The sequence below is a fragment of the Rhinopithecus roxellana genome, chromosome 12, assembly GCF_007565055.1.
Source record: "Rhinopithecus roxellana isolate Shanxi Qingling chromosome 12, ASM756505v1, whole genome shotgun sequence".
Taxonomy (NCBI): domain Eukaryota; kingdom Metazoa; phylum Chordata; class Mammalia; order Primates; family Cercopithecidae; genus Rhinopithecus; species Rhinopithecus roxellana.
The window spans coordinates 126,959,102-126,983,196 of NC_044560.1; the positions used below are offsets into that span (position 1 = coordinate 126,959,102).

Here is a 24,095-nt window from a genome sequence, read left to right on the forward strand (position 1 = left end):
TTCAGTAGAGACAGGGTTTCACCATGTTAACCAGGCTAGTCTTGAACTCCTGATGATGATCCGCCTGCCTTGGCCTCCCAAAGTGCTGGGATTACAGGCGTGAGCCACCACACCTGGCCTCAAGTAGATGCTGAATTTTCTACATGAAAAGTTGCCGTGGGCTAAATTGTGTCCTCAAAATTTGCATATTGAAGCTCTAGCTCCTTGTGTGACTGTATTTGGACATAAGGCTTTTGGGGAGTAATTAAGGTTAAATGAGGTTATAAGGGTAGGATCCTAGTCTGATAGGATTATTGGCCTTATAAGAAGAGAAAGAGAGAGATCTTTCTCTCCACCATGCAAGGACACAGTGAGAAGACAGTCACCTGCAAGCCAGGAAGACAGTCCCCTCTAGAACCCAGCCATGCTGGCACCCTTATCTCAGACTTCCACTCTCCACAACTACAAGAAAATACATTTCTTTTGTTTAAACCACCCAGTCTATGGCATTTTGCTATGGCAGCCCAAGTTGACTAATATAAAAGCTTTTCTGTCCCACTAAATTCTGGTTTCTAGACCCAGTAGACATACAAATTACAAGATCATTGAGGCTGATCTGTGTTTTAGAAAAATCATTCTGATAGTTCCTTTGAGGCTCTGTGTGCCTTTTGTGTGATTGAGTTGTGAGTGCTTCAGAGCACTTGCTTTAATTGTAAGGAATAGCTTATTGTTGACTGGAAACATCCTGGCTCACAAATGAAATTGATGAAAGCTGGCCTGTCCTTCACTGAACCAGGACTGAAGGATGTATTAGCATTGTGATGTCACTGTGGCTAGAGGCCTTTGCTGGACTGGGAACTCACTTCTGAGTTCCTGAAATCACTTAATTATAGGCAAATGCACATAATACCTGAACAGCATCACTGAACTGTTTTTGTCTTCCCTGCCATGCTGACTTATTCATTAACATTTGTGTAAACCATCTGAACCATAGAATCCTTTTGGGAGGTTCTCCAGCTCATCTCTTCTATCTGTAGACCAACTCTTCCTCAGACATCCCTAACAAAACTCGGAGGCTCTCATCTTCGCCACTGAAGAGTTGGTTACCTTGAACTGATGGATTCAGCTGATATCAAACTTGGAAACAAATATTAACAAATATTTAATGCAACCTTGGACAAAGTAAAAGATCTAAAAATGTGTGGTCTCAAGCCTCTTAAACTTCTTGAAGTCAAAGAAAGCCAACCGCTGGCCTGAAGGTCTTGGCAGAATGGTAATGCTACTTCCATAACATTAACCACCAAAGCCTTTCATCTCCAAGGATAGACAGGCTCCTTCGATCACTCAGGGCACTAGAAACCAGGAAACAAGAAAGGGCACCCACCCACACAGCCAGCCAGCACCTCTCATATCCTCCCACAGACCCTGTTCTCCAAATACTAGATAGCAGAATAATCTGTTGAGCCTTAGTGAGTGCCAGGGTGTTTCAGATCCATTCATATGACTGTATTCGTTTTACTCAGGCTTGGCAATTGTTCTTTGCAGAAGGCTGAGTACAGCAATAGCCCCATTTCAAAGTTGATGATACTAACCCATAGCAAGGCTTGAAGTCTCCACAGCAAAGGAATTGAGCAGCTCTGACTAGAAGCCACCTGAAAGTGAATGAGCTCCTCAAATATTATCTGCCGTTCTGCCACACTACCAGGCACTAGGATAAAGAGAACCAGAAATGGTCTCTGGTTTTGTAGAATTCTCAATGTAGCAGAAAAGAAAGACTCATTAGAACTTGTCGTTACAGTGTGAAAAGTGCTGTAATGTTGGAAAGGAAGCAAGGAGTCTATAGGAGCAGAGAGGAGGGTAACCTAATGCAGATTCTTAAAAACTGGCTAAATTAAATTAAAGATCTAAGGCATTATTAACTTTAAAGGTTTTCCTTTTTAGATTCCAGGGTGATCTCTGTACCTTCTAACACAGTTTAAAAAAAAAAAAAAAAAAAAAAAAAAAAAAAAAAAAAACTTGGTTTTTAAAAACTTTGGTATAATTTCAACATTCTCTCATGTTGACTTTTAAAAGCCTCTTTCTGGCTGGGTGTGGTGGCCCATTCCTATAATCCCAGCATTTTGGGAGGCCAAAGTGAGCAGATCAATTGAGCTTAGGAGTTTGAGACCAGCCTAGGCAACATAGAAAAACACCATCTCTACAAGAAAGTTTTAAAAATTAGCCAGGCATGGTGGCATATGCCTGTGGTCCTGGCTACTCAGGAGGCTGAAGTGGGAGGATCACCTGAGTCCAGGAGGTTGAGGCTGCAGTGAGCCATGATTGCACCACAACACTCCAGCCTGGGCGACAGAGTGAGACTATCTCTAAAACAAACAAACACACAAAAAGCATTTTTCTAACCCTTTCTGGTTTTAGAATGGGCTTGGGGAATGGGGTGTATTTTCTCAGTGATGCCATCAGGGGTGGGAAGGATAAGGCCAAGTGCAGTGAAACTATAGCTGGTTGCTAGGGACACCTACAGAAGAATAGCTAGATGGGGAAACTTAATGCCTAAGAGATTCAGATGTTTAAGAGTCATGTAAAGGCCTCAAAAGCATTTGAGATCCCAACATGTAAAGTACAGGAATTATTAGGCTGGTATTTGGGCATCAGAGAGTTGGGTGGAGGTTGTGAAAAGGTCTGCCACAGAGGACAATTGGAAGGTTCTGGTGCTGAAATCAGTGGGGAATGACAGAGGCTAAACAGGCTCAGGCAGAGGTTATGTACAACAACTGAGTCTCTTTTTTCCTCCTGTTAAAAAGTTAGTGATTTTATCTATCTCAAGGTTGTCATAAGCTGTAAATGAAACTCTCACATATAAAAAGACTAGTCCTTGAAAAAATCCCCACCTCTCCTTTCTCATACCCCCTTCCTCTGCATTCTCACACTACTCTTTTTCACTTTTCAGAAGCCAGTAGTGTAGAGAAAGAGCTATTCTAAAATATTCTATACAATGTGTGCCACTAGGCTTCTAAAGGAGATGGTGATGTTGTAACTTTCAAGACACTTAGTCTAATATTACAACTGAAAAAAAAAATTGAACAGTGTATATTAGTCAGAATAGGCCAATTACTGTAACAAACAACCCTGAAATCTCAATGGTTTGATACAGTAAGGGTTAGCTCTTGCTCATTTCACAGTTCAACATAGGTCCATAGGATGCTGTGCTCCACTCAGTCATTCAGGGACCCAGGTGCCTCTCATCTGGTGGCTCTGTTCTCCTTTAGGACTTCAGAGTTCTCCCTTGTGCCCTTTGCATCTACTTGGTAGGCAAAGGAAGAGAGAGAGTGAAGATGGCACATCATACAGAAATTGTTAGAGACTGGTCTTAAAAGTGATGTGCATCACTTCCACCCACATTCCATTGGCCGGAGCTCAATCACTCAGCCCCACTGTAGTCTAGCTGTATGGCTAGGCAGAAAAGGAAATAGGACTGGGTAGACACTTGGCAGTCCCTGCACCGCAGTCAGAGGTAGCCCAAAACAAGGCAAATCATTGGAAAAGTAGTGAATGAGCTCCCTTTCACTGAAGGTATGTAAGCAGAGTCCAGTGACCCCTTATTTCCCAGTCCTACTGGGGTAAGGTGGGGGAAATTTAAACTAGAAGAATGCAGAGGACCTTTCTGTCTCTGAGGTTCTCTGATTCAGTAAAGCAGAAGGGAATTGGAGCTGAATTACCCATCTGAATTTCCGGTGACTTAAACTGAGTTCTTGGAGTAGAAATAGAATGTTGAATTTCATTTCATGAATTGTTCTTCCAGCTTGACGTATTGGAGATTTTTAGCACGCACGCTTACACCTGGCTGCTTGCCACCTTCTGCCATTGCAGATACGCTTACAGGAAACCGTAAGTGGATCTGCTTTTGATGCTGGCAGCGTCTTACTAAAATGCTTTTGCTGGCATCATGGAACAGGAGCAGAATTCAGCTGGGACCAATAATGAGGCTATTTAGAAAGTTCTCTCCTCCACCCCCTGACAAGGCAGATGTGGTGGGGTTTTTCCACTCCCATTCTGTCGATGGTGGCCAAAATTAGTTCAAGGCCATCAGAAGTGTTTAGACCTCAAGAGTTGAAACCCCAGACCCATAAAGAGGACAAATCCTCTTCCTCACATCTAGCAAGAGAAAAAGAAACTCACCCCCAAAGACTTCCAACACAGAAATTTGTCACCTATTGTTCTGTAACAGACCTAGAAAAGGCACAGCCATGTGTCAGTTTGGAAGGAAAGGAAGCACTGACCTCCATTAAAAATATCTCCAAGTAATTTAAAGTTGCTAATGCTTTTCTTTTCCTGAAACCATGTTGTATTGAAACAACATTTTCTTCCAAGCACTTTCATTTCTATCATCTCATGTTAAAATCCCCAGCCATTGTTGTGTGAGGTAGGGATGTCGTGTTTTATCCCCATGTAATAGATAAGACTTCTTGAGGTGCAGAGAGATTAAGTGACTCGCTTAAGGTCTGTGAGACATGTATGCAAGATGAGTACCCAAATCTCTATACTTCCAAACTCTTTCGCCAAACCACACAAGGTTATATCAGCTGATGGGTTTTTTGGCCATTCTAGCTCACTGTAACTGACTCTGTTCATCTGTTGATCCATTAATCCATCTGTCCATCCACAAACTCTGTACCAAGCATTGTGCTTCAGATACAGAGATAAATAAGGGTCTTTGCCTTCACAGCTTAGTAGGAAAGATGGAAATAGAGATAAATAAATGACAGACACAAATACATATATAGACAAGTTATGATGGGTATATGTGTGGGGAAGGGCCGGGATTGGAAACATAAAAAAAGCATGGTAAGTTCTTCCTTAGAAGGTCAGGGATGATGTCACAAAGGTGACATTTGAGCTGAATTTATAGGTGTATGACCATCAGACACACAAGGGGTCAGGGGACATCCCAGGCGAGGCACCAACTTGTGCAAAGGCATAAAATGTGGCCTATGCAGGGATGTTCTGGCATGTTTGGGGATGGTTTTAGACAGTAATGAACCCTATGGGGGCACCCCGGCAGCATTGCTGAGCTAAAAGTAAAGGAATATATTCTGTGACACTCATGTGCACCGTTGTTCCTGGACTCATGTGGCATCTCAGTTCTCTGACTTTAGGAAGTGATTTGGGTCTGACCCACACAATTCAGTCTTTGATTATGTACTCTTGCCTTATTCTGCCCATGTTTTCATCATTAGGCCCGGGCTCCCTAGTCTGACTGTAAAGTGCCAAGGGACTGCTTGGTGATTTTTAAATATTCAGAAATCAAGCAGTGAGCTCAAGAGAATATTAGCAGGATGTAGCACCATGAGAGGGAAAATATATGGACTTTAGTTCAGTTAGGTAAACCAGCACCATGCCAGGCATGGAGGACACAGATGTTGTTGATGTCAAAGAGCTTGCAGTCTTGAGTGGAAGGTAGACAGGGAAGCTAGTAATCACAATTCGATAAGGACAAGAGTAACCTGTGGAACAAGTTCTGTGAGAGCTTAAATAGGGAACCATTAATTCTGCCTATTCTCACTCCAATATAAATTCCCAGGGTAGGGGATTTTGTGTGCCTTGTTTATTGTTGAATCCACAGTGTCTGTCACACAATAGGTGTTCAATAAATATTTGCTGAGTGAATTTATTGAAATTAATACTTGAACTTGATTTATGATCATCAAGCATAGGAAGTGGGGACATGTATTCCAGACAGAGAGAGAATAGCTTGAGCAAAGAAACATACATAGGTGTGAGTTTTAATTTGCCCAAATGTTGTTTCCTTGAATGTACTGCCAGGGAGCGTTCTTATAAAGTTTGGGTATCATTGAGATTTCTGGATAGTGGCCTTTCTTTCTTTTTTTATTGTTTGTTTGTTTTTAAGCTTTTGATTGAATTCTCCCCACACATTACTGTGCTAAGTGTCTTGAGAAGATTGACTATACCAGCACATTTTAACCAGGGACTTTGTCAACTGATATCCTTTTGAACTACCTGCATTAGGTTGGGCATTGTTGCATCCTCTACCCTCATCCCTTTGTTGGAAACCATAGTGACTATCAGGTGAAATTGGTCATAGGTAATGTGACCGTGTGACCTGGTTTGTCAGTACTGGTTTATGCCTGTTGTCTTGTTGTAATTATTAATAGAGACTCCTTGCACTCTCAAAAATATCTGGGTTTGACCAAGAGAAGGAAGGATCCCTTTTCTCAAGCATCAGTCAAGAAAAGTGGTTGATGTAGAAAGCCCCACTACCAGATATCAGGAGCACTAATTCAATGCTTACTCAGCAGATGTTTATTGAATGTGATTCTATTCTGGACACTTCAGGGACCCATAAGTATGAACAAAACATGGTCTCTCCTTTGCCCTTAATTCAAAGTGATGATTATACATATCCTATCTTTCTCATGGTTATAAGAATAACACAGTAAATACTCTGTGAATATTTGTTGAATGATTATAATGAATAAATAATGTATGTCATTTAACCTCTTTCTTAGCTTTTCTTATATGTCAATGCAGAGATAATGATAACAGTATCTACCTTATAGGATTGTTGTGAAACTAAGTGAGTAAATACATATGAAGAGCTAAGAGTAGTACCTGACACAGTAAATGCTCAATAGATAGCAGTGTTGTGTGAAAGCACTTTGTAAACACAATAGAGATACTGATAGTTTTCTGCAGCTTAAAAATGAGAAAAGCAGCTATTTGGAAGCTTTGTCCAGGAAAGGTTGCATTTGTTAATTTATTTAACTATCATTTATTGTGAATCAGATATAAGCCCCACCCTCAAGGAGCTAAAGTGGGAGAGACACATGCAAAAAAGACTATGAATCTACATACATTTATGTCATAAAACCATGTCCTATAAATTTGTGGGTTCCGTTAGAGGTCTGCTGGGTACCACTTTACAGACCACTCATTGACAGTTTCAGCAGAAGGGGTGGATGTTGATTGCTATTAATCAGGGAAGCAATGTGGTTAGATTAGAATTTAAGAAAGGTTACTGTGGCTGGTAGATGGTATTCATTTAAAACTGAAGGCAAAGATATGTTGATGATAATAATTCAAGACAGGATCAAGATACCAGCTTTATTTTCCCAGCCCTCTCTTGGTACTTGTGAAACCTGTGTTGTCAACCTTGAGTGTTTCCATGGTTAATTGTTGTACTTCATGTTTCTGTAAGTAAAGAATAATTAGCTGATGAGGTGGCTCACGCCTGTAATCCCAGCACTTTGGGAGGCCAAGGTGGGCAGATCACCTGAGGTCAGGAGTTCGACACCAGCCTGGCCAACTTGGTGAAACCCTGTATCTACAAAAAGTAAATAAATGAATAAATACAAAAATTAGATGGGCTTGATGACAGGTGCCTGTAATCCCAGCTACTGGGGAGGCTGAGGTGAGAGAATCTCTTGAACCCGGGAGGCAGAGGTTGCAGTGAGCCTAGATTGCGCCATTGCACTCCATCCTGGGCAACAGAGTGAGACTCCATCTCAAAAATAAAAATAAAAATAAAAAAAGAATGGTTAGGAGGAAGATTAATTGTGAAGCATTCAGGTAGGTGAAAAGTGTGAGAGGAGTAAGCACTGCTATCCTGTATGCTTGGGAGGCCTCAACAATGGAGACATTCCATTTGGGATTTCAGATAGCAATGACTTTCTGCTTCAAAATGAAAGTAATAGACAAGGAGGCTTGAGTTAAGTGGAAGTGCTAAGGGACTTGCCTAAGGTCACATAGCTAGTTTATGGCAGCATTGGTGCTCAAACCCATCTTCTGACTCCCAGTTCAGTTTTCTTTCATTATAGTATTATTTAGACTAGACTAGATTAGTCCCTTCACTGATTGCTGAGTTCCTCAGGATGCCTCAGGAACTGCCAGGAGGACAGCAATGTTCTATTTGTTCATATATTGAGGGTTTTCATAAAATATTGCTTAGAAAAAAGCACTTGCTGTAAAAAAAAAATGTTGAAAATAAATCATCTGAAGCTACAAATTGGCTAAATAGCCTGAAACTACTGTAGTGTAAAACTATATACTCTCCTTTTAAACTAATTTTATATTTATATAATATATAATTTTTACACACACACACACACACACATACATACATATTAACTAATGTCTGCGCCTATATAGATACTCTGTTAAGTACTTGTACTTCCTAGGGTTTTCCCAGAGGCCTGGTTGTATAGATCTGAGAATATGGGCTACAATATCAGCAGTGCCTTCCTCTTTTCCATAGCTTTCACACCATCCAGACCTATTGGAGTTCTCTGTGACTGAAGACTTTCCAGCTATGGACGCACAAATTCAGGGGCAAACCCTCACATTATTCACCAAATAAGGTTGCAGCCAGAGCATCCCCATCTCTATCAATAAAACAGTGCCTGTGTTGAAAGCTCATAGCATGAACTCAATGGATTTGTTGAGTTTGAAGAGCAACTTCCACTTTCGAGTTTTTGGTTTTTGTCACTTGAACATTTCTAAGAGGAATAATACCTTCCTTTGGCAGAGCTTTCTCACATCAGAAAAAAATGATTTTGTGGAAAGGTGGATTCCAAAAGTTTTTGAGTCATCCTTGGGATTCATCTATTTTTCATGTATTTCTAAGAGAGACCATATCTCAGCCTGCCATATGAATATATTTGTTTTACTTTAGCAAATATTTATTGAGCACCAACTATGACAGCCACTGTACTCGGCTGGAGGGAAACAAAGACAAATAAGAACAGTCTTTGCTCTTGAGTACCTTGAAAACAGGTGGGAGAGACAGACCTGTAAACAACTGTGGTAATGCTCTGACGTGAGTTCTGTGGTGTCAGGAAGAACAAGCTAGTATGAAAGCTCAGATAACAAAGAAGCTCATTTTGCTTAGTGAGGCTGAGGCCTTGAAGGATGAGAGTGATTTTCCAGAGAGAAAAGGCATTCTAGATGGAAGAAATGACAGCAACAAAGACAAGTGTTGTGAGAGAATAGATTGTCATATCTAGAGCTGTGTATATGGAAAGAAATGTTTTGGAGGTATCAGGAAACCTTATTATAAAGACAAAATTGTAAAGAGCCTTGAATGCTGTACTGAATAATTGGACTTGAAAAGAGCAATAAGGATCTTAAAAAGATTTTTAGGCAGGGGAGTAACAGAACATAGGGCAAACCGTAAGAAATTGACCATGTTTGACTGCTTTTAACCTATAAAAACAATTTCATGTTTCAACCTAATAAAAAATAGTGAACATTTTTGAGTAATTAGCAGCATGTCACACCCCATAATACATGCCTTACATGGATTATCTCATCTAATCCTCACAAGTTTAGGCATTATTGTTGTCCCAGTTTAAATACAACACTACAGTTCAGAGAGTATCTTTGGACTTAATCAAAGTCCTGGTCCCTGACTTTTAAAAGCCCATGGTTTTAATGATTTTTAACCAACCGTCTCCAGTTCTGCATTTTATTAAAATAACTTGGTTAGGCACAGTGGTGCATACCTGTAATCCCAGCACTTTGAGAGGTCAAGGCAGGAGGATCGCTCGAGTCCAGGAGTTTGAGACCAACCTGGGCAATATAGTGAGATCTTGTCTCTACTAAAAATAAAAATAAAAATTCAGCTGGGTGTTGGAGAAAAGGCCTGTGGTCCCAGCTACTCAGGAGACTGAGATGGGAGGATGACTTGAACCTGAGAGGTCAAGGCTGCAGTGAGCCATGATCACACCACTGCACTCCAGCCTGGGTGACAGAGCAAGACCCTCTTTCAAAGAGAAAGAAAAAACAAAACCTCTGGCGACCAGACTGGGTATTAGAGGAACATGCTACTACCCTGGCTCTTTCTTTGAGGCAGATTTAAAAATCTTCTTCAAAAGCTTAATTTCCCTTTAGCCAGCATTATTACAGTGTAAAGTCAGTTGAAAATCTGAGTAAACCCTACTGAATTAAAATTGCTAATTAAAAACTACTTATTTTTAAACTCTGACATATTAGAGCTGGCAGAGACTTCAGGAATCATCTAGTTTCATTTCTTATTTACTCAAGAAGATTCTGGTCCAGAGAGGAGAAGTGGTTTGCCTGAGGTCATAGAATTACTAGTAGCAGAGATGAAACTGGCCTTCATGTCTCCTGGCTCTTCCTTTTATGTTCCCGAGTGAATTAAAATGGATCGTACTTTCACAAACATGCACCAAGCACCTACTGTGTATAAGGCCCATTGTTCTAGGTATGTTCTTCAGTTCTCTTACACATGCAAATGTGTACAAATTCATGCTAGGTAGATGGTTCAGTTTGGCTAACTACTGATACTATGTCAAAGATAGGGGGAAATCTGTCTTTTAGCTATCCATATCATGGAATTGGCACACATAAATTGATAATAAATTTTTAATAGTGAAGATATCCATTAAGATTACTGTTCTAAGCCCTTGTGTGTTTTGTTTTCTTTTGCCCCAAGGTACCCATGTGCTAACAAATAATAAAGAAAAATTTCAAGCAGGAGTTTTTACATTATTTGAGTTGTGAAACATTGAAGATCATGTAAGCATTTCAAAATCCTTGAACAAGATGTAAGTTTTAATAATATGCATAACATATATAACACACATTTACATTCATAGGATTTTTGAAGGCTAGAGAATTTTTTTGCAAGCATTCTTATTTCACTAACAATGGAAAAATAATCAATGTGATGATTATTTAATTATCCCGCGGTTCATTTTATGGGTAATGAAGTGGGCAAAGTAGGTATCAAATAATAAAATTAGTAAATACTCTTTATTCACTCTTCTTAGTAAGGGAGGAATAGCAAGTGGTTAGATTGAATAGTGAGTTCAATATCAATAACCCTTTTAAAATAACCTAAGTGTAATTTCTATAATGACCTAGGATTAACAATGACTTGATTAAAAAAAAAAAAGGAAAAGTTATATTTGTGAATAATTTTAGGGAAGGACCAGGGCTTTTCTAGACACTCAAATTTTGTAGAAGCCTAGCATCATTATGGTTACCTCATAATATCATAAAGGAAGGTTAACATGAAATAAGCACTTGGAGCAAACAAGGCTTTGGGTGTTGTAATGTTAAAACTTCTGTTCAAAAATCTTACATTAAAAAAATACTCATCTTCGTTAAAGATATGATCCTTTTCACGGAGGTATTTTGAACTTGAAGCTGCTGTTGCTAAGGGGTTGCTAAGGGAAATGAGCTACTCAGCATTAATGTGTAACTTTACTCTTCTGCTTAAAAGTAGTTAAATCATTTCCCCAGCTTTAGCGTCAGAGAGGGTAGAACTAAAAAGGGTCAAGTGGAGAGTTGCCTCTTTCTGACAGTTACATAGCATGCCTCTCTTGTTTTCCACATTTTTTTATTCACCTCTCATAGAGAAAGGAAGCAACCTTTCTGGGCATAAGAGAGTTAGAAACTAGACTACCAAGTAGGGCAGGGCTTGTAATAAATGTAGAATGTCCCCGGCTAAGGCAGAAGGGAAGTGCCTGACCACTGAAAGAAAAGCAGCCATGGGCTGTTGATCTAAGGCTTCTGCTGGTGACCAACCTCAGGAAAGGGATTTTTGTAATAAGTCAGCATTAAGGATGACTTGATAAAGAAAGTTATGTTTTAGTGAATAGAGCATTGACCACCAAATTATACCCTAAGTAGTTGGTTCAAAAGTTTTTCTGAATTATTTGAAATCAATAATTTATATTCTTTTCTTGAGTGTCCACCATATTCCAGGTACTGTTATTCTGTGTGCTGGGGTTATAAGGCAAATAACGTACAATTTCTGCCATGCAAACTCATAGTACGGTGTGAAAGTAACAGTGAACTCCCTGGGTGCAGTGGCTCACACCTGTAATCCCAGCACTTTGGGAGGCCGAGGCAGGCGGATTACCTGAGGTCAGGAGTTCAAGACCAGCCTGACCAACATGGAGAAGCCCCATCTCTATTAAAAATAAAAATGCAAAATTAGCCGGGCATGGTGGCACATGCCTGTAATCTCAGCTACTCGGGAGGCTGAGGCAAGAGAATTGCTTGAACCAGGAAGGCAGAGGTTGCAGTGAACCGAGATCACGCCTGCACTCCAGCTTGGGCGACGGAGCGAAACTCCGTCTCAAAAAAAAAAAAAAAGAAAAGAAAAAGAAAGAAAGTAACAATGAACTATAATCCATTGAATGCAATCTGTAATTGAATTGTTTGAAAATTACTGAGGTCTAGAATTATGTTCCCAGTTGGATTTTTAATAAATAAAATTTGGAAATATTTGTAAAGATTAATGTTTTGGGACTTGAGTAGACAATTTCATCTAAAGATCAGTCACTCTCTACACCACTTCCAAGCATGGGGAATGGAATAGCATATGCACAAAATAATGTAGACAAAATGTTTCCCTTGTAATCCTCTTAGGACCAGAGTTCTATTATCACCTGGTGGCAGAATAGTGAATTTACAGGCATAGATTATTTTGATTGTTACTGTTTTAAATGTCAATAGAAGTAAAAGACATTATTTTGAATGTTAGTTTTTGAGTATAGAGTAACACAGAAAATAAGACTTAAATATCTTTAGATTCACACTTTTCTATATAAGTAGGTATGTTATAGAGAAAAGACTATGGACTGAGGCTGGGCATACGTAAGCATGAAACCTAAATTGGCCTCTTCTTACTAGTTACATGATCTTGAGAAAATGAATTAAATTTTGTAATCTCTAGTTTTCTTGTTGGAAATCTCAGAGTTACGAGATTTATAGGCACAGCACCTACCATAATGTTCAACACACAGTGAATGTTCCATCAATATTAATTCTTGTTCCTTTTATAAAGAACTTACTGAATAAGAGGTCTGCCCTCCCACAGTAGTCATATCTTAATATCCCTCTATTTATAGCTTTTAAAAATGGAGGAGGTTGGAATAGATTCAGAGGAGCCCTCACAGGGATTCTGGCTAGGATGCGATGGCTGTCGGTATCTCTTTCCTTTCCTCCTACCCCACCCCTATTCTTATATGAAAAATATTCTGCATTTTCCTAGCCAATTCTTATCATTCTTTGGACCTCGCCTCAGTTCACGCTTCTCCCATGAAGTCTTCCCTTCCCCCACAGGGGGAGGCTTATCAACTATCTCTAACACTTAATTTTGTTATTCTTTTTACATCCTTCCTTAGGCTATTAGGATTCATGCGTAAAAAGGAAAGCTCCTTCCCAACCAGATTTTAAGCTCCTTGAAGGTAGGGACTATGACTTCTATTTCTTTTTATTGTTCACACCAATAATTTAGTACTGAACTTTGCCCACAAGACTAAGTAAATGTTTATCTGCAGCAGGCACTTTTTTATTAGAACTGGAACAGACCGTTCAGCCTTTGTTAGTTATGATTGTTTTGTTATTCTCTAGTTATTTTGAGAGTCTTTGTATAATATCTTCCTAAACAAGATTGAATTATCCTGAAACTAATACTAATTCATGCATTTCCTCCCATTCTGCATATTAGTAATAATTGCTGCCATTTAGAATGATGCCTTCACCAAGCCTACGTATGTTGTTTTTTCTTTTTTTTTATGGCAACAAACCATAAGTGAAGTATTATTGTGCCTATTTTACAGATGAGGAAATTGAGGCTTATAGAGCCTAACTTATCATTTTTCCTGAAGGAGATGTTCAGCAACCCCTAGTTGAATCAAACAGAATGGGCCTTGGGATAGTACTTGAAGTGTTAATGAGTGGGACTATTGATCTTCCTTCATTCCCTGTAACTCAGCACTGCTTGGAAATAAGGATATATAACTTAATTCAACTACTGTTTGTTGAGCAACTACTGTATGTAAGGGTTTTTTCAGGTTTAAAAGAGGAAAAAGGGGTAGGGTTGGGCACTCAATCAGGTACTCATCCTGCTTTCTAAAATGTTTTGCTTTCCAGCTTTAATCTTTTGTATTTCTCCCACTCCAGATTTACAGCCTGCTCGTAATAATAGATTAAATGAGATATCTTGAGGACATACCTAGCTAAAAGCATGTCACAAAGAAATCTTTTCAAGAAAATTTTTTTAAATAATTTTTTTTATTTTTTTAATCTTGTTATTTTTTAGTTGAGAAAAAATTGAGCATGACTTTCACCTTCCCTTTCCTTTCTCTTCTAGTCTGTGCCCATCTTTCTCACTGATTCAGCAAATATTTACTAAGGCTGGGCACAGAGGCTTATCCCTATAATCTTAGCACTTTGAGAGGCTGAGGCAGGAGGATCCCTTGAGGCCAGGAGTTCAAGACAAGCCTGGGCAAAATACCGAGACCCCTATCTCTACCAAAAAAAAAAAAATCTTAATTAAAAAACACAAATATTTACTGAGCATATTCTTCTGTGACATAATGGAAGAGATATCTTACTTTTGGATAAGGAAAACACCTTTCTAGAAGTAATGCTTAGATATTATAATTGTCACTACTGTGGGGTTGAGTAAAATTGTGTATGTCAAGGGCCTAATACAGTGTTTGGTATACAGTAGACTCCTGGTAAAATATAGCATTTTCATTTGTGCTTTAGAATTCCTGTTAATTTCGGCCGGGCGCGGTGGCTCAAGCCTGTAATCCCAGCACTTTGGGAGGCCGAGACGGGCGGATCACGAGGTCAGGAGATCGAGACCATCCTGGCTAATATGGTGAAACCCCATCTCTACTAAAAAAATACAAAAAAACTAGCCGGGCCAGGTGGTGGGCGCCTGTAGTCCCAGCTACTCGGGAGGCTGAGGCAGGAGAATGGCGTAAACCCGGGAGGCGGAGCTTGCAGTGAGCTGAGATCCGGCCACTGCACTCCAGCCTGGGTGACAGAGGGAGACTCCGTCTCAAAAAAAAAAAAAAAAAAAGAATTCCTGTTAATTTCTTATTTCTTCTTCTCCCTTTCTCCCCTCCCCTCCTCTCCCTTTGACCTTTTCTTCCTTCTTTCTCCTCCTCCTCCTCCCTTCTTTTTCCACAGATGTACCTTCTTTGCCTTTTACATATATTCCTTTATCATTAGTTACAGAATTATAAATGAGTCCAGAATTTTTTTTAATTCCATATCAATTCATTTTTAAAAACGTATTTAACTGACCAACCACTATATCCTTTAATGGTGTGAATAGCTACTCCATACTTTACCTGCTCAGTGCACTTAGATGTATAAAAACTTATATATATAGCAGAGTTTTTTGTTTGTTTCTTCGTTTTGGTTTTTTACTTTTTGTAAAGCTCATCTGAACTGATATGAAAAGGCCCCAAATCCCTTAATGCAGAGATCTTCAGAAATCTCTGTGTGTTTTCACATTGACCCTGCTGAGTTTTTTAGGGGTTGTGATGAAGACTGTATCAGGGAAAAGTCCAGACAACCATTCTACCTAAATCAGATGCTTGGATAAATGTGTATTGACCTTTTTTTTTTTTCAGAATTTTGTAAGTAAGATAGTTTTCCCATACTTCAAATTTTCTTTCCCAGAAAGAGATTCTAGTGCTTTAAGAGTATGGTCAAAGGCACATTTGAAAAAGTAAGCATACACTGACTCTGGAAAGGCATCTTACTTTCAGCTGCTGTTCTTGCATAAGGCTTAGGAATATGAAAAGAAAGCAGGAAGATGAAGTATGAATCTACTTTTAGGTCCATTTACCTGCACAGGTGAACACTTGGTGGTTTAGACAGGTTAGACATCCATTTGTCACATCTCCCCCCACAATAGCATTCTTCTAGCTTTCCCACAATCTGTAGTAGACAACTCCTTAGGAAGGAGAAAGGCATTATTGACTATCAGGTCATATATCTCACAGAGAACATTCGACAGTGAATTTCTGGTAGACTCTTTCACGTCAATCTGGTGCATCTTTCTTGCCTCTGTAGTATGTTTGCATTTTCCTATAAAAATTGATTTAATATTTCTACATGATAAAGAAAAAAAAAAAAAGAAACCAACACCACAATTCAACAAAGGAAAATTAAGCTTTAAATTTTCTCAAAAGCTTTTACATATAGGATACCATTTTCTGGGCAGACTGATTGTATTTTTCCTAAAGAAAGAAATGCCAGCAGTCTAGGTTTATTTTTCAAGGGAAGAGGTAAAGGATAAAAAGAAATTGAACTACAAGAAAATGTCAGGTCGTAGTCACTGATGACGCTATTTAAATGGTGTGCTATTAGGGCAGAGCACATGGAATTCCTGATTTCTGCCTAACAGTGAAGACGGGCCAGCAATTATCTATCTCTGTGTGTGTGGATATGTGAGTGTCTGTTCACTCTACCTTCCCACCCCATTTTGCTAATTCAATTGAGGGGCAAGAAGAGGTAATCCAGACAGCCGGAACAGGAGGAAAAGGTCTGCAGCTGTGCTCGGAGGGACTGGTGTGAAGAGAGAGGCTCAGTCTGACTTGGAGTTTTGTGCTGTTGCACGTGAATGCTCTGGAACTGCCCTAATCGACTGAAAATGAGCCGGCTACAGTCATATGGAACAGGTCTGTTTAGCCACATCGCTGGATAGCCTGGCAGATGGTAGACCGTCAATGGGTGGTATTGATTGGCTGGATTTGCCTTAGGGTAACAAGACTTTGGGTCCTTAAAAACCCGCTTCATCTTATTTTCCTTTGTGCAGCTTCATACAGTAGTGGTTTTCTCTTCTCACGACCCCCAGTCCCCAGTATCCCCTTTTTCCCTTTTCAAATTAAAAGTCTTCCTTGGTAATCAAAATAGAGAGGTTACCTTGAGATAAACACTCTCGAAATTATCACCAAGGCAAGAAAACTTGAGAATATTTTATTTACTAGGCTGATTACATTTTAATGTTTGAAGAAAGTGACATTTTTTAATTAGTGTTTAAGACATATGGTGAGTGTACAAATTAGCTTATTTCATACAACCAGAATTTGATGAGAGCAACTCCTCCTTCTCACTCGCCAGTTAAAAATTGTCACTTGAAACTTAATATATGCAAGGAGGTTAAATGGTATTAAGTGATGCTGTCTTGACTTAAAGATGAAGGAGATAGTCACTATTGTGTATGGCTAAATACTGCCTGAATGGGCTGGAAAAATATTAGTGTCAACACCTGTGTTTGCAAGAAAATGTGGAGGTTCCAGACCTTTAATTTTGTCCAGCCAAGAAAAGAAAATCCCAGGTATCTGTGTGTGTTGGTTTCTGTTTTAGAAACATGTGGAACATAGAATGGTGTTGCATGCTTTGTAAGTAATAAGATCCTCCTTAAAATCAGGCCATATAATAATATAAGTGATGTAATTTATTTTTATTCAGGTGGTTCCATATCCTTTTAACATACCCCCAATCACTTGGAGCTTTCAACTTGGGACAGTCTATTTATTCTTGGCAGAGGAGTAGATTAATTGGAATAGAGCGGTACAAAGGAGATGCCAAGTTAGCTATACATCCAAAATAGTATACAACAGAAACGTTCCACTTCGAGGCAGATCTTCGGGAAAAAGAACACCAATGGGTAGAAATATGTGATTGGCTTGCTCTTGTGGTTGTTTATCACTATTCATTTAATTGTATTTTAAAAAGAGAGGCTTAAGATTTTGTATTTTTTTTTTTCAGTGTCTTTACTTCTAAGCTTTCAGTTATTTCTTATCAGGAAAGACCCACATTAAATAAACTTAATTTCTACTCAGAAGAAAAGTTGCACCCTTAAACTCTTGCCTCCGTCTTGTATGTGCTTCATCCACATGCACACTTTTGAGTTTTCATCACTGTGTGTGAATATTTTTCTGTTTTTGCTTAAGAGAAATATTTCCGTGAGGTTTTTGGCCTTCCCCCTTGCTCTGTGTTGATTGTATTTTCCTTGTTCATCCTTTGCTGAATGAAACAAAGCTTGCTTGTGTTTCATTCTTCACAGTTCTTAGAATTGGTGGCAGTGTTTTGTTTTGTTTCATTTCCTTGCTTTAAGTCAAGAGAAGGAATTTTATTTATTTATTTTGACAAGATATAGTGAGAGACAATCTTGCCTGTTAGGATGCTGGTGTTTCTCATGTCACATTTTACACCCAAAAGCTATTCCAAGGGAAAAAAAAAAAAAGAAATATTTTAAGATGGTTCATTTGAATCTGTGCACTCTACCCACCTGGTGGTTATATAGTGAACTGTTACTTTAAAGAGTAGTTTAAACACCAGCCATGTTTGGGGCAGGCTGCTCTTGCAAAGAGAGCAGTACATATAACAGGAGTCTACTGTGTGTGAGATAAGGGGAAAATTCAGCTCACTGACTAGAGGTTTTAATGTACGAACTCTAGGGAAATAATATATTGACTGTTCCGTGACACGCAAGAAAATTGAAGAACCCTTTGCAGACGGAGTGCTTTGCAAAGGATTCTATCTGTTTCTCTTAAAACAAAATCTGTGGCAAGATGTTTGAAATCAGCAGGACGCTTAATGCTGCTTTGTTAAATAATGAGGTAATATTTTGTCACTTTTTTCTGGGCAGCATCTGTTTTCCACCCCCCCCTTCTTTTTTTTCCCTATATTTATGAAGGATTCCTTTTTTTCCGCCTCATGGAAGTCAAGGAAATACAATTCACGCTTCCATTTCTGTTCCTTCCTTTTGGTGCTTTTGGAGAATTTGGTTGTCTTTTTTTATTTGCAGTTTCAGCCGGCTGCTGTTTCCTAGCCCATTGTGCCACGTAAGGCTTCTCCACTGCGCGGAGTAGGTAGTTATTAACGCTGAATTGGCTTCTGGTACAGTCCATCTGGACTCTGTGTGGGAAAGCTGGCTGCCGGCGACTGATGCTGAGATATCTGCAACCTTTGGGATGTGTGCATGGTGGCAAGGGGCTGACTGATATGAGATTACTTCTTTTAAGGGAAATTGTTATTAATGAGTCAAGAAACTGCTCATTTATGGTAAGAGGAATACAGCGGTGTTGGCAGCCCCACAGTGCTGGGATATCATTTTTAGGTTGCCTTAGCTGCTTGAGTGAGACAAGTTTCTTTCTGTGGTGGTGGATTGTGGCAGAAAAAAAAAAAAAAAATCATGCATGACTGGGAGACTCGCCTGCCTGATTCTTGAGATAATATATTGAGAATCTGTTGCTTTACAAATGTCACACACTGATGTAGCGGTCAGCCCCTCACTCTGAAGGATGAATGGTACTATTGGAAATGCGATAATAAGGTTGACTTTTCCCAACAATAGGATTCTGCCTTTGTCTTTAGAGAAAAGGCCTCTGAGGACATTTGTGCATTTGTTTGAGGATTCCGTTGAAAGACTTTAGAGTGGAGATTTGTGGAAAAGTGATCAATACAAGAAATGCATGAATTTTTTAGCCTAGCAAAACCAGCTAGTTATTTATACTTGTATATACAGCTACTATTTTGGAAAAGTGGCCAGACTATCTTTTAATATACCTAATGTTAATTTATGGTTCAATAAGTGTGCTGAGGTTAGTATGGATGGGAGAAAAGCGTTTTGTAAAATTTTATCTTTTATAACCTCCAGAGAAATCTAAGTAAATATTTTGTTCTAAGCGAGCTGTTTTTATTTGTGTGTTTGTCAGCATTGTCTTAATGTTTACTTTTCACAATATTTTAACATTGGTGAAATTGCACTCAGAGTTTATGTTGTTGATTTGGGGCACACATACCTACTCTGTGCACATATGCTGAACCATTTAGAACACTTTAACCTGTGAATTCATCCTCAGTACACAGTTCAACAGATACTGTAGTACTATTGTGACTCACAAGACATTTTATACATTTGCTAAAGAAATTACTTTAAAAGTTTACTTAATTATTGTTCCACTTTAAGGAATTATAGTTTTAACATTTTTACCATTCTATTTCATGTATTTTCATTTCTAATAGCTGAACGTATTCATACTGAAGTCTAATGGATTATGCAGCGTACCCAACACATTTTTTTTATGATGTATCCGTATTTTCTAAAGTATGAATATATATATATGTTTATATGTGTGTATTCATGAAACAGTATCTTGGACAGAACAGTTTTAGTCTTGAAAAATGTAAGATTATTTTATTTTCTAATAATTTTTCACAAACCCATTTTATTCTTGGACTTTGAAACCCAGAGATATAGCATATTTTTTGGTCTTTATTTCTACTCTGCCTAGTTCTGTCTCACTGCCAAAGATTAAAGATTACATTGAATTTTGTCTTTGGTAATATGTGTTACCACTGTGTATTTATCGAAGAACAAATTGATTAAATTATGAGTTAAATAAACAGTGATACATTATTTTTTTGCATAGGTGTGAAGCATGAACTTCTCAGGTAAGCCACTTTAAAAACCCAAACCAGAACAAAAAATACACTATGATGGCTTGGTAGTGTAGAGGCTATAAAATATATAAATAGGCAGACAAACTGTATACATCACCACACACTTGCTAAATGTCTCTTTGCAAATCTCTTAAGAGGCCAAAGACAAAAAGACATCCCTTTGAAGGAGAGAAGCAAAATCACTTATTTAGCTAAGCAAAATGAGCACTCTGCACAGGTTTTGAAATGAGGCTGTTGTCAAAAGCATGCTTTACCTTTCTCTAAAACAGTAGGAGAAAGTGTTTTAGTGGATTTTTAAAAATTCAGATCATGCCCCTATCCAAGTTGAAAAATAAATTCATTTAAATAAATCATTCATCATCCTCAGTTTTGAAAAGCTCAGACAGAAGGCAGAAAGGTAGAGGCTGACAGCTGCCCCTCCCTTATCCCCATCATTTTTTTTCTTTTTGTTTATTAGGAAATAGTTTTCTGAGACAAACTTGTGTGAACCTAGTTCACGGAGCAAGCTTAATCCCCAACTTGCTTGCTTTTGAAATGTTGGCCATGTTAGCTGGAGAAGGAGCATTACTTACTAAAAATCAACAATATCAGGAAATAATAAAGTTAAATTGTAGATGAATTAGCACATTAAAGTGCTTTTGTTGTATCTTTAAGCCTACAGGCAGATCATTAAATATGCATTTCGCTAGAAAGCAACTGTCTGGAAAGATAAGGTGGTTGAAAATATTCTACAGTGGAAAAGCCCTCCATCAGAGGAGTGGGATGGTTTGGCCCTCAGGACAGGGGAAAAGAAGGACCCTCCCACTGTTAGTTAAGGTTTGCAAGCCTCCAGTGACCTGCAGTTGTTACAGTACTTTTGAGCTGGGAGGAGGGAAAAGGTAAAAATACAAGTATGGCTGTTGTTGCTTCAGCCGGGCCTTAATTACCAGACACAAGAAGCAGTTCAGAAATCTGGTCTCTGTTGTTGTAGAGGTCACCAAATCATTAACATCGTCAATCTGGCAGTAGCTAATTTAAATAGCACCTGATGTTGCAACGCCTCCCTTCGTTTCCCCAGCCAATCAGATCCAGGCTTCGGCTGACAGATGGTCCCATAAATGGATGTAAAAAGGGGAAGCTTTGAGCCAATTTCAGCAAGGCTCTGTTCAGTTGTTCTTATCTACATCCTAGAATCGGGGGTTTCAGCTCACTGCTCCTTTTCTTTTTTTCTTTCTCTCCCCCGCCCACCCCCCAAAAATAATTGATTTGCTTTACAATCATCCACACCGTGTTTTGTGGATCTTTAATTATATATAACAATAGTAGTCATTTTAAATATATATTCTGAAATCTTTGCAAATTTTAACAGAAGAGTCGAAGCTCTGCGAGACCCAATATTTGCCAATAAGAATGGTTATGGTAGGTATGACTAGATTTATAATCTGTTGTTTGTGTTGCTGGAGGGAAGAAAAGCATCTACACCTTGACCAGTCTTATGCTTGCACAAGAGTTTAGTTCTGTGCTGCTGTTTGGTTCCTACATTTACTATCTCTTTTGTGTAGAGAGTGCGGGTAGGTCCTTTTATTGAAAAGCAGTGGGGATATAAGATTGTCATTTTTAACAAGTCGTTGTCAGTTTTCCCTTCAACATAAAGGCAAGGGGTGGAGGGGGAGGGCTGAAATAATTGCTGGTTTATTTAAAGAGGTTATATTACTTGAGACATAATGGCAAAAGAAGGGTTTTCTTTTTGTAAGCGAGAGGGGGTTTGTCTACGTGCCTGGGTTTTGTGGGGCTGGGGGTGGATGCAGCGGGGTTAGGAATCTCTCCATTTCCGTGCTGGAAATCTAAACCTCGAGAGGCAGCTCCTGGATTCTGAACATTGAGATGGGCAGTTGTGTTTCGGGGGACTGCGCAGTCAAAACGGCAGAGAGAGTGATTTATTTGGGCTTCAGTAAATGCTGCATCTTGTATTTCAAAGAGTTTCCTGTCATGACCTCATAAAAAAGAGGAGGCGGCTTGTATGTGTAGCAGTGCCTGGCGTGTTGAGTTGTTGCTTCCTTCTCTGGGCAGCAGCTCTGTAAGAAGGAATGTCAGCTTTTACATAACGTTCCTTTCCGCTTTTGACACACTGTGTGAGGGTCCATCTTCTTCTGATCACAGATGGAGTGGAATGGCTTGAAGATGGTAAGTGAAAAGAGGAAGGCAGCCTGGAGGTCCCAGCCCTGTGTGTGTGTGTGTGTGTGTGTGTGCGCGCGCTTGTATGTGTGTATGTGTAAGGATGCTGGACTGTGCATTGTAAATCACTGTGCTGATCGTTTGTGTGTGTATGTATGTGTGTGTTTATTAGTATTTCTCTTTTCTGAAAACCAGAATCCATCTCCAAGTGTAATGGCACTGCATGCACACAGGCACACACACTGCCTCTTCCAGCAAACATGCATTTTAGCCAAGGAAGGTTGGTGTCTTTTTTGACAATCAATGTCACCGTCACTGTTGGCTGGCGTGTCCAACGCCTCTGTAAGCCTTCAACGGAATTACACGACTGATAAAGTTAAAGGCACATTTCTTTTTCAGTCTCATGCTAGGAGTGATGGGGAAGGATGGGAATGAGGGGTGGAGGAGGTGAGATTCAGTACCAGCAGATGCAATTGTGAAACAGGACTTTCGGATGTGGAAGGGGAAGTGGAAAACCTTTCTGCCGAAGTAGTAAATCTATTTTTAGCATCATCTTTTTCTGAAAAAAGAATCAGGGAAACTCCTTGAGTGCCGCTTCTGTCGCCTGATGTTGACCCTGAAGATATGGCACAAAATGGCATGATCAGATGCCACGAGTGCCCACTTTGACTTTGAATTTTCTCCAGCAATAGGTTTCACGGGGTTTCAGAGGTGGGTATGGGGGCAGGCTATAAATTCATAATCATCTTACTTATTTTTCCCTAGAAAAGCCTGGGGAGGACTTTTTGCTCTGCATAGATGTTATAACAAAGCTGTGGTCTTTTTCTCATTCTTAGAGGATTGCCTTTGTCTGGCTGCTTGTTTTGATGGGTGTAAAACAAATAAGATTAGACCGAGCAGCCCAACTGAAAGCGATAGCTGGGAGGAAAACCCAATGAAAGGTTGCCGGGGAAACGAACAGAGGAGAAGCCGAGTAGGGAGCAGGTGGCTATCATGAGAACACACTGCAAACAGTGTAAAAAAAAAAAGGGGAGGGGGACAGGACCTCGATTATCTTTGCTGTTCTTTGTGGCCAGCCCAACTTTAATTATTTGTTATAAATAGGTGTTAATTACATTTCTAACTCTGGTTTACAGTGATTTTTAGGAATCTATTTTTAAGCATCTGCTCTGTCTCCCCTGTTTGTGTGTGTGTGTGCGTGTGTGTGTGTGTGTGTTTTGTTGTTGTTGTTGTTTAAAAAACCCAAAGAGGAGGAGAGGGGGAAGGGAAGGTAGGGAATCTTGCTTTTTTTTTTTTTTCCCCCTTTTTCCCCCTTTTCCCTGCTGTGAAATTGTACATGCGAAAAATCGCAAGGAATCCTGTGAGACCATTTGAAAAAAATGTAAATTATATTGAATGAAGTTGACAGAAGCATAATAGTGAACTCCCACAGCTGATAGGTTCTGCAAATGATTTCTTAGAAATTTCCAGCAAATATTCATAGGAAAAATATAGGTAGAATAGATCTACCCTAAGCAATGATTTCGGGTTAGGTGATATTGGTATTTTTACTAAATCAGATGTTGATACTCTAGTTTCAGGGGAGTTCATTCTACCTCTCATTTTTTTTTTCCTGAGTAGAAATTACTTTACAAAATAATAAATGAAGATCCTTTTGCTTTCCTTCTTTCCCCATGCCCACAGTCACAGGATGC

General features: G+C 39.2%; 1 protein-coding gene across 15 annotated transcripts in view; it reads left to right on the forward strand.

Annotated features, from left to right (window-relative positions):
- Nucleotides 1–24,095, forward strand: part of ELAVL4 (ELAV like RNA binding protein 4) — a 159,493-nt gene that overhangs the window by 37,093 nt on the left and 98,305 nt on the right. For 5 of the 15 annotated variants that reach the window (XM_010356889.2, XM_030913781.1, XM_030913783.1 and 2 more), the window contains exon 1: nucleotides 21,369–21,645. The exons of 2 other annotated variants lie outside the window; for them this stretch is intronic. In XM_010356889.2, the coding sequence (XP_010355191.1) occupies nucleotides 21,637–21,645 (9 nt within the window). In that variant the 5' untranslated portion in view covers nucleotides 21,369–21,636. Of the gene's footprint in view, nucleotides 1–16,362; nucleotides 16,455–18,689; nucleotides 18,847–21,368; nucleotides 21,646–22,061; nucleotides 22,411–24,095 lie in introns of those variants that run through there. 8 more of the 15 variants (XM_030913780.1, XM_030913778.1, XM_030913782.1 and 5 more) reach the window with 4 other exon arrangements.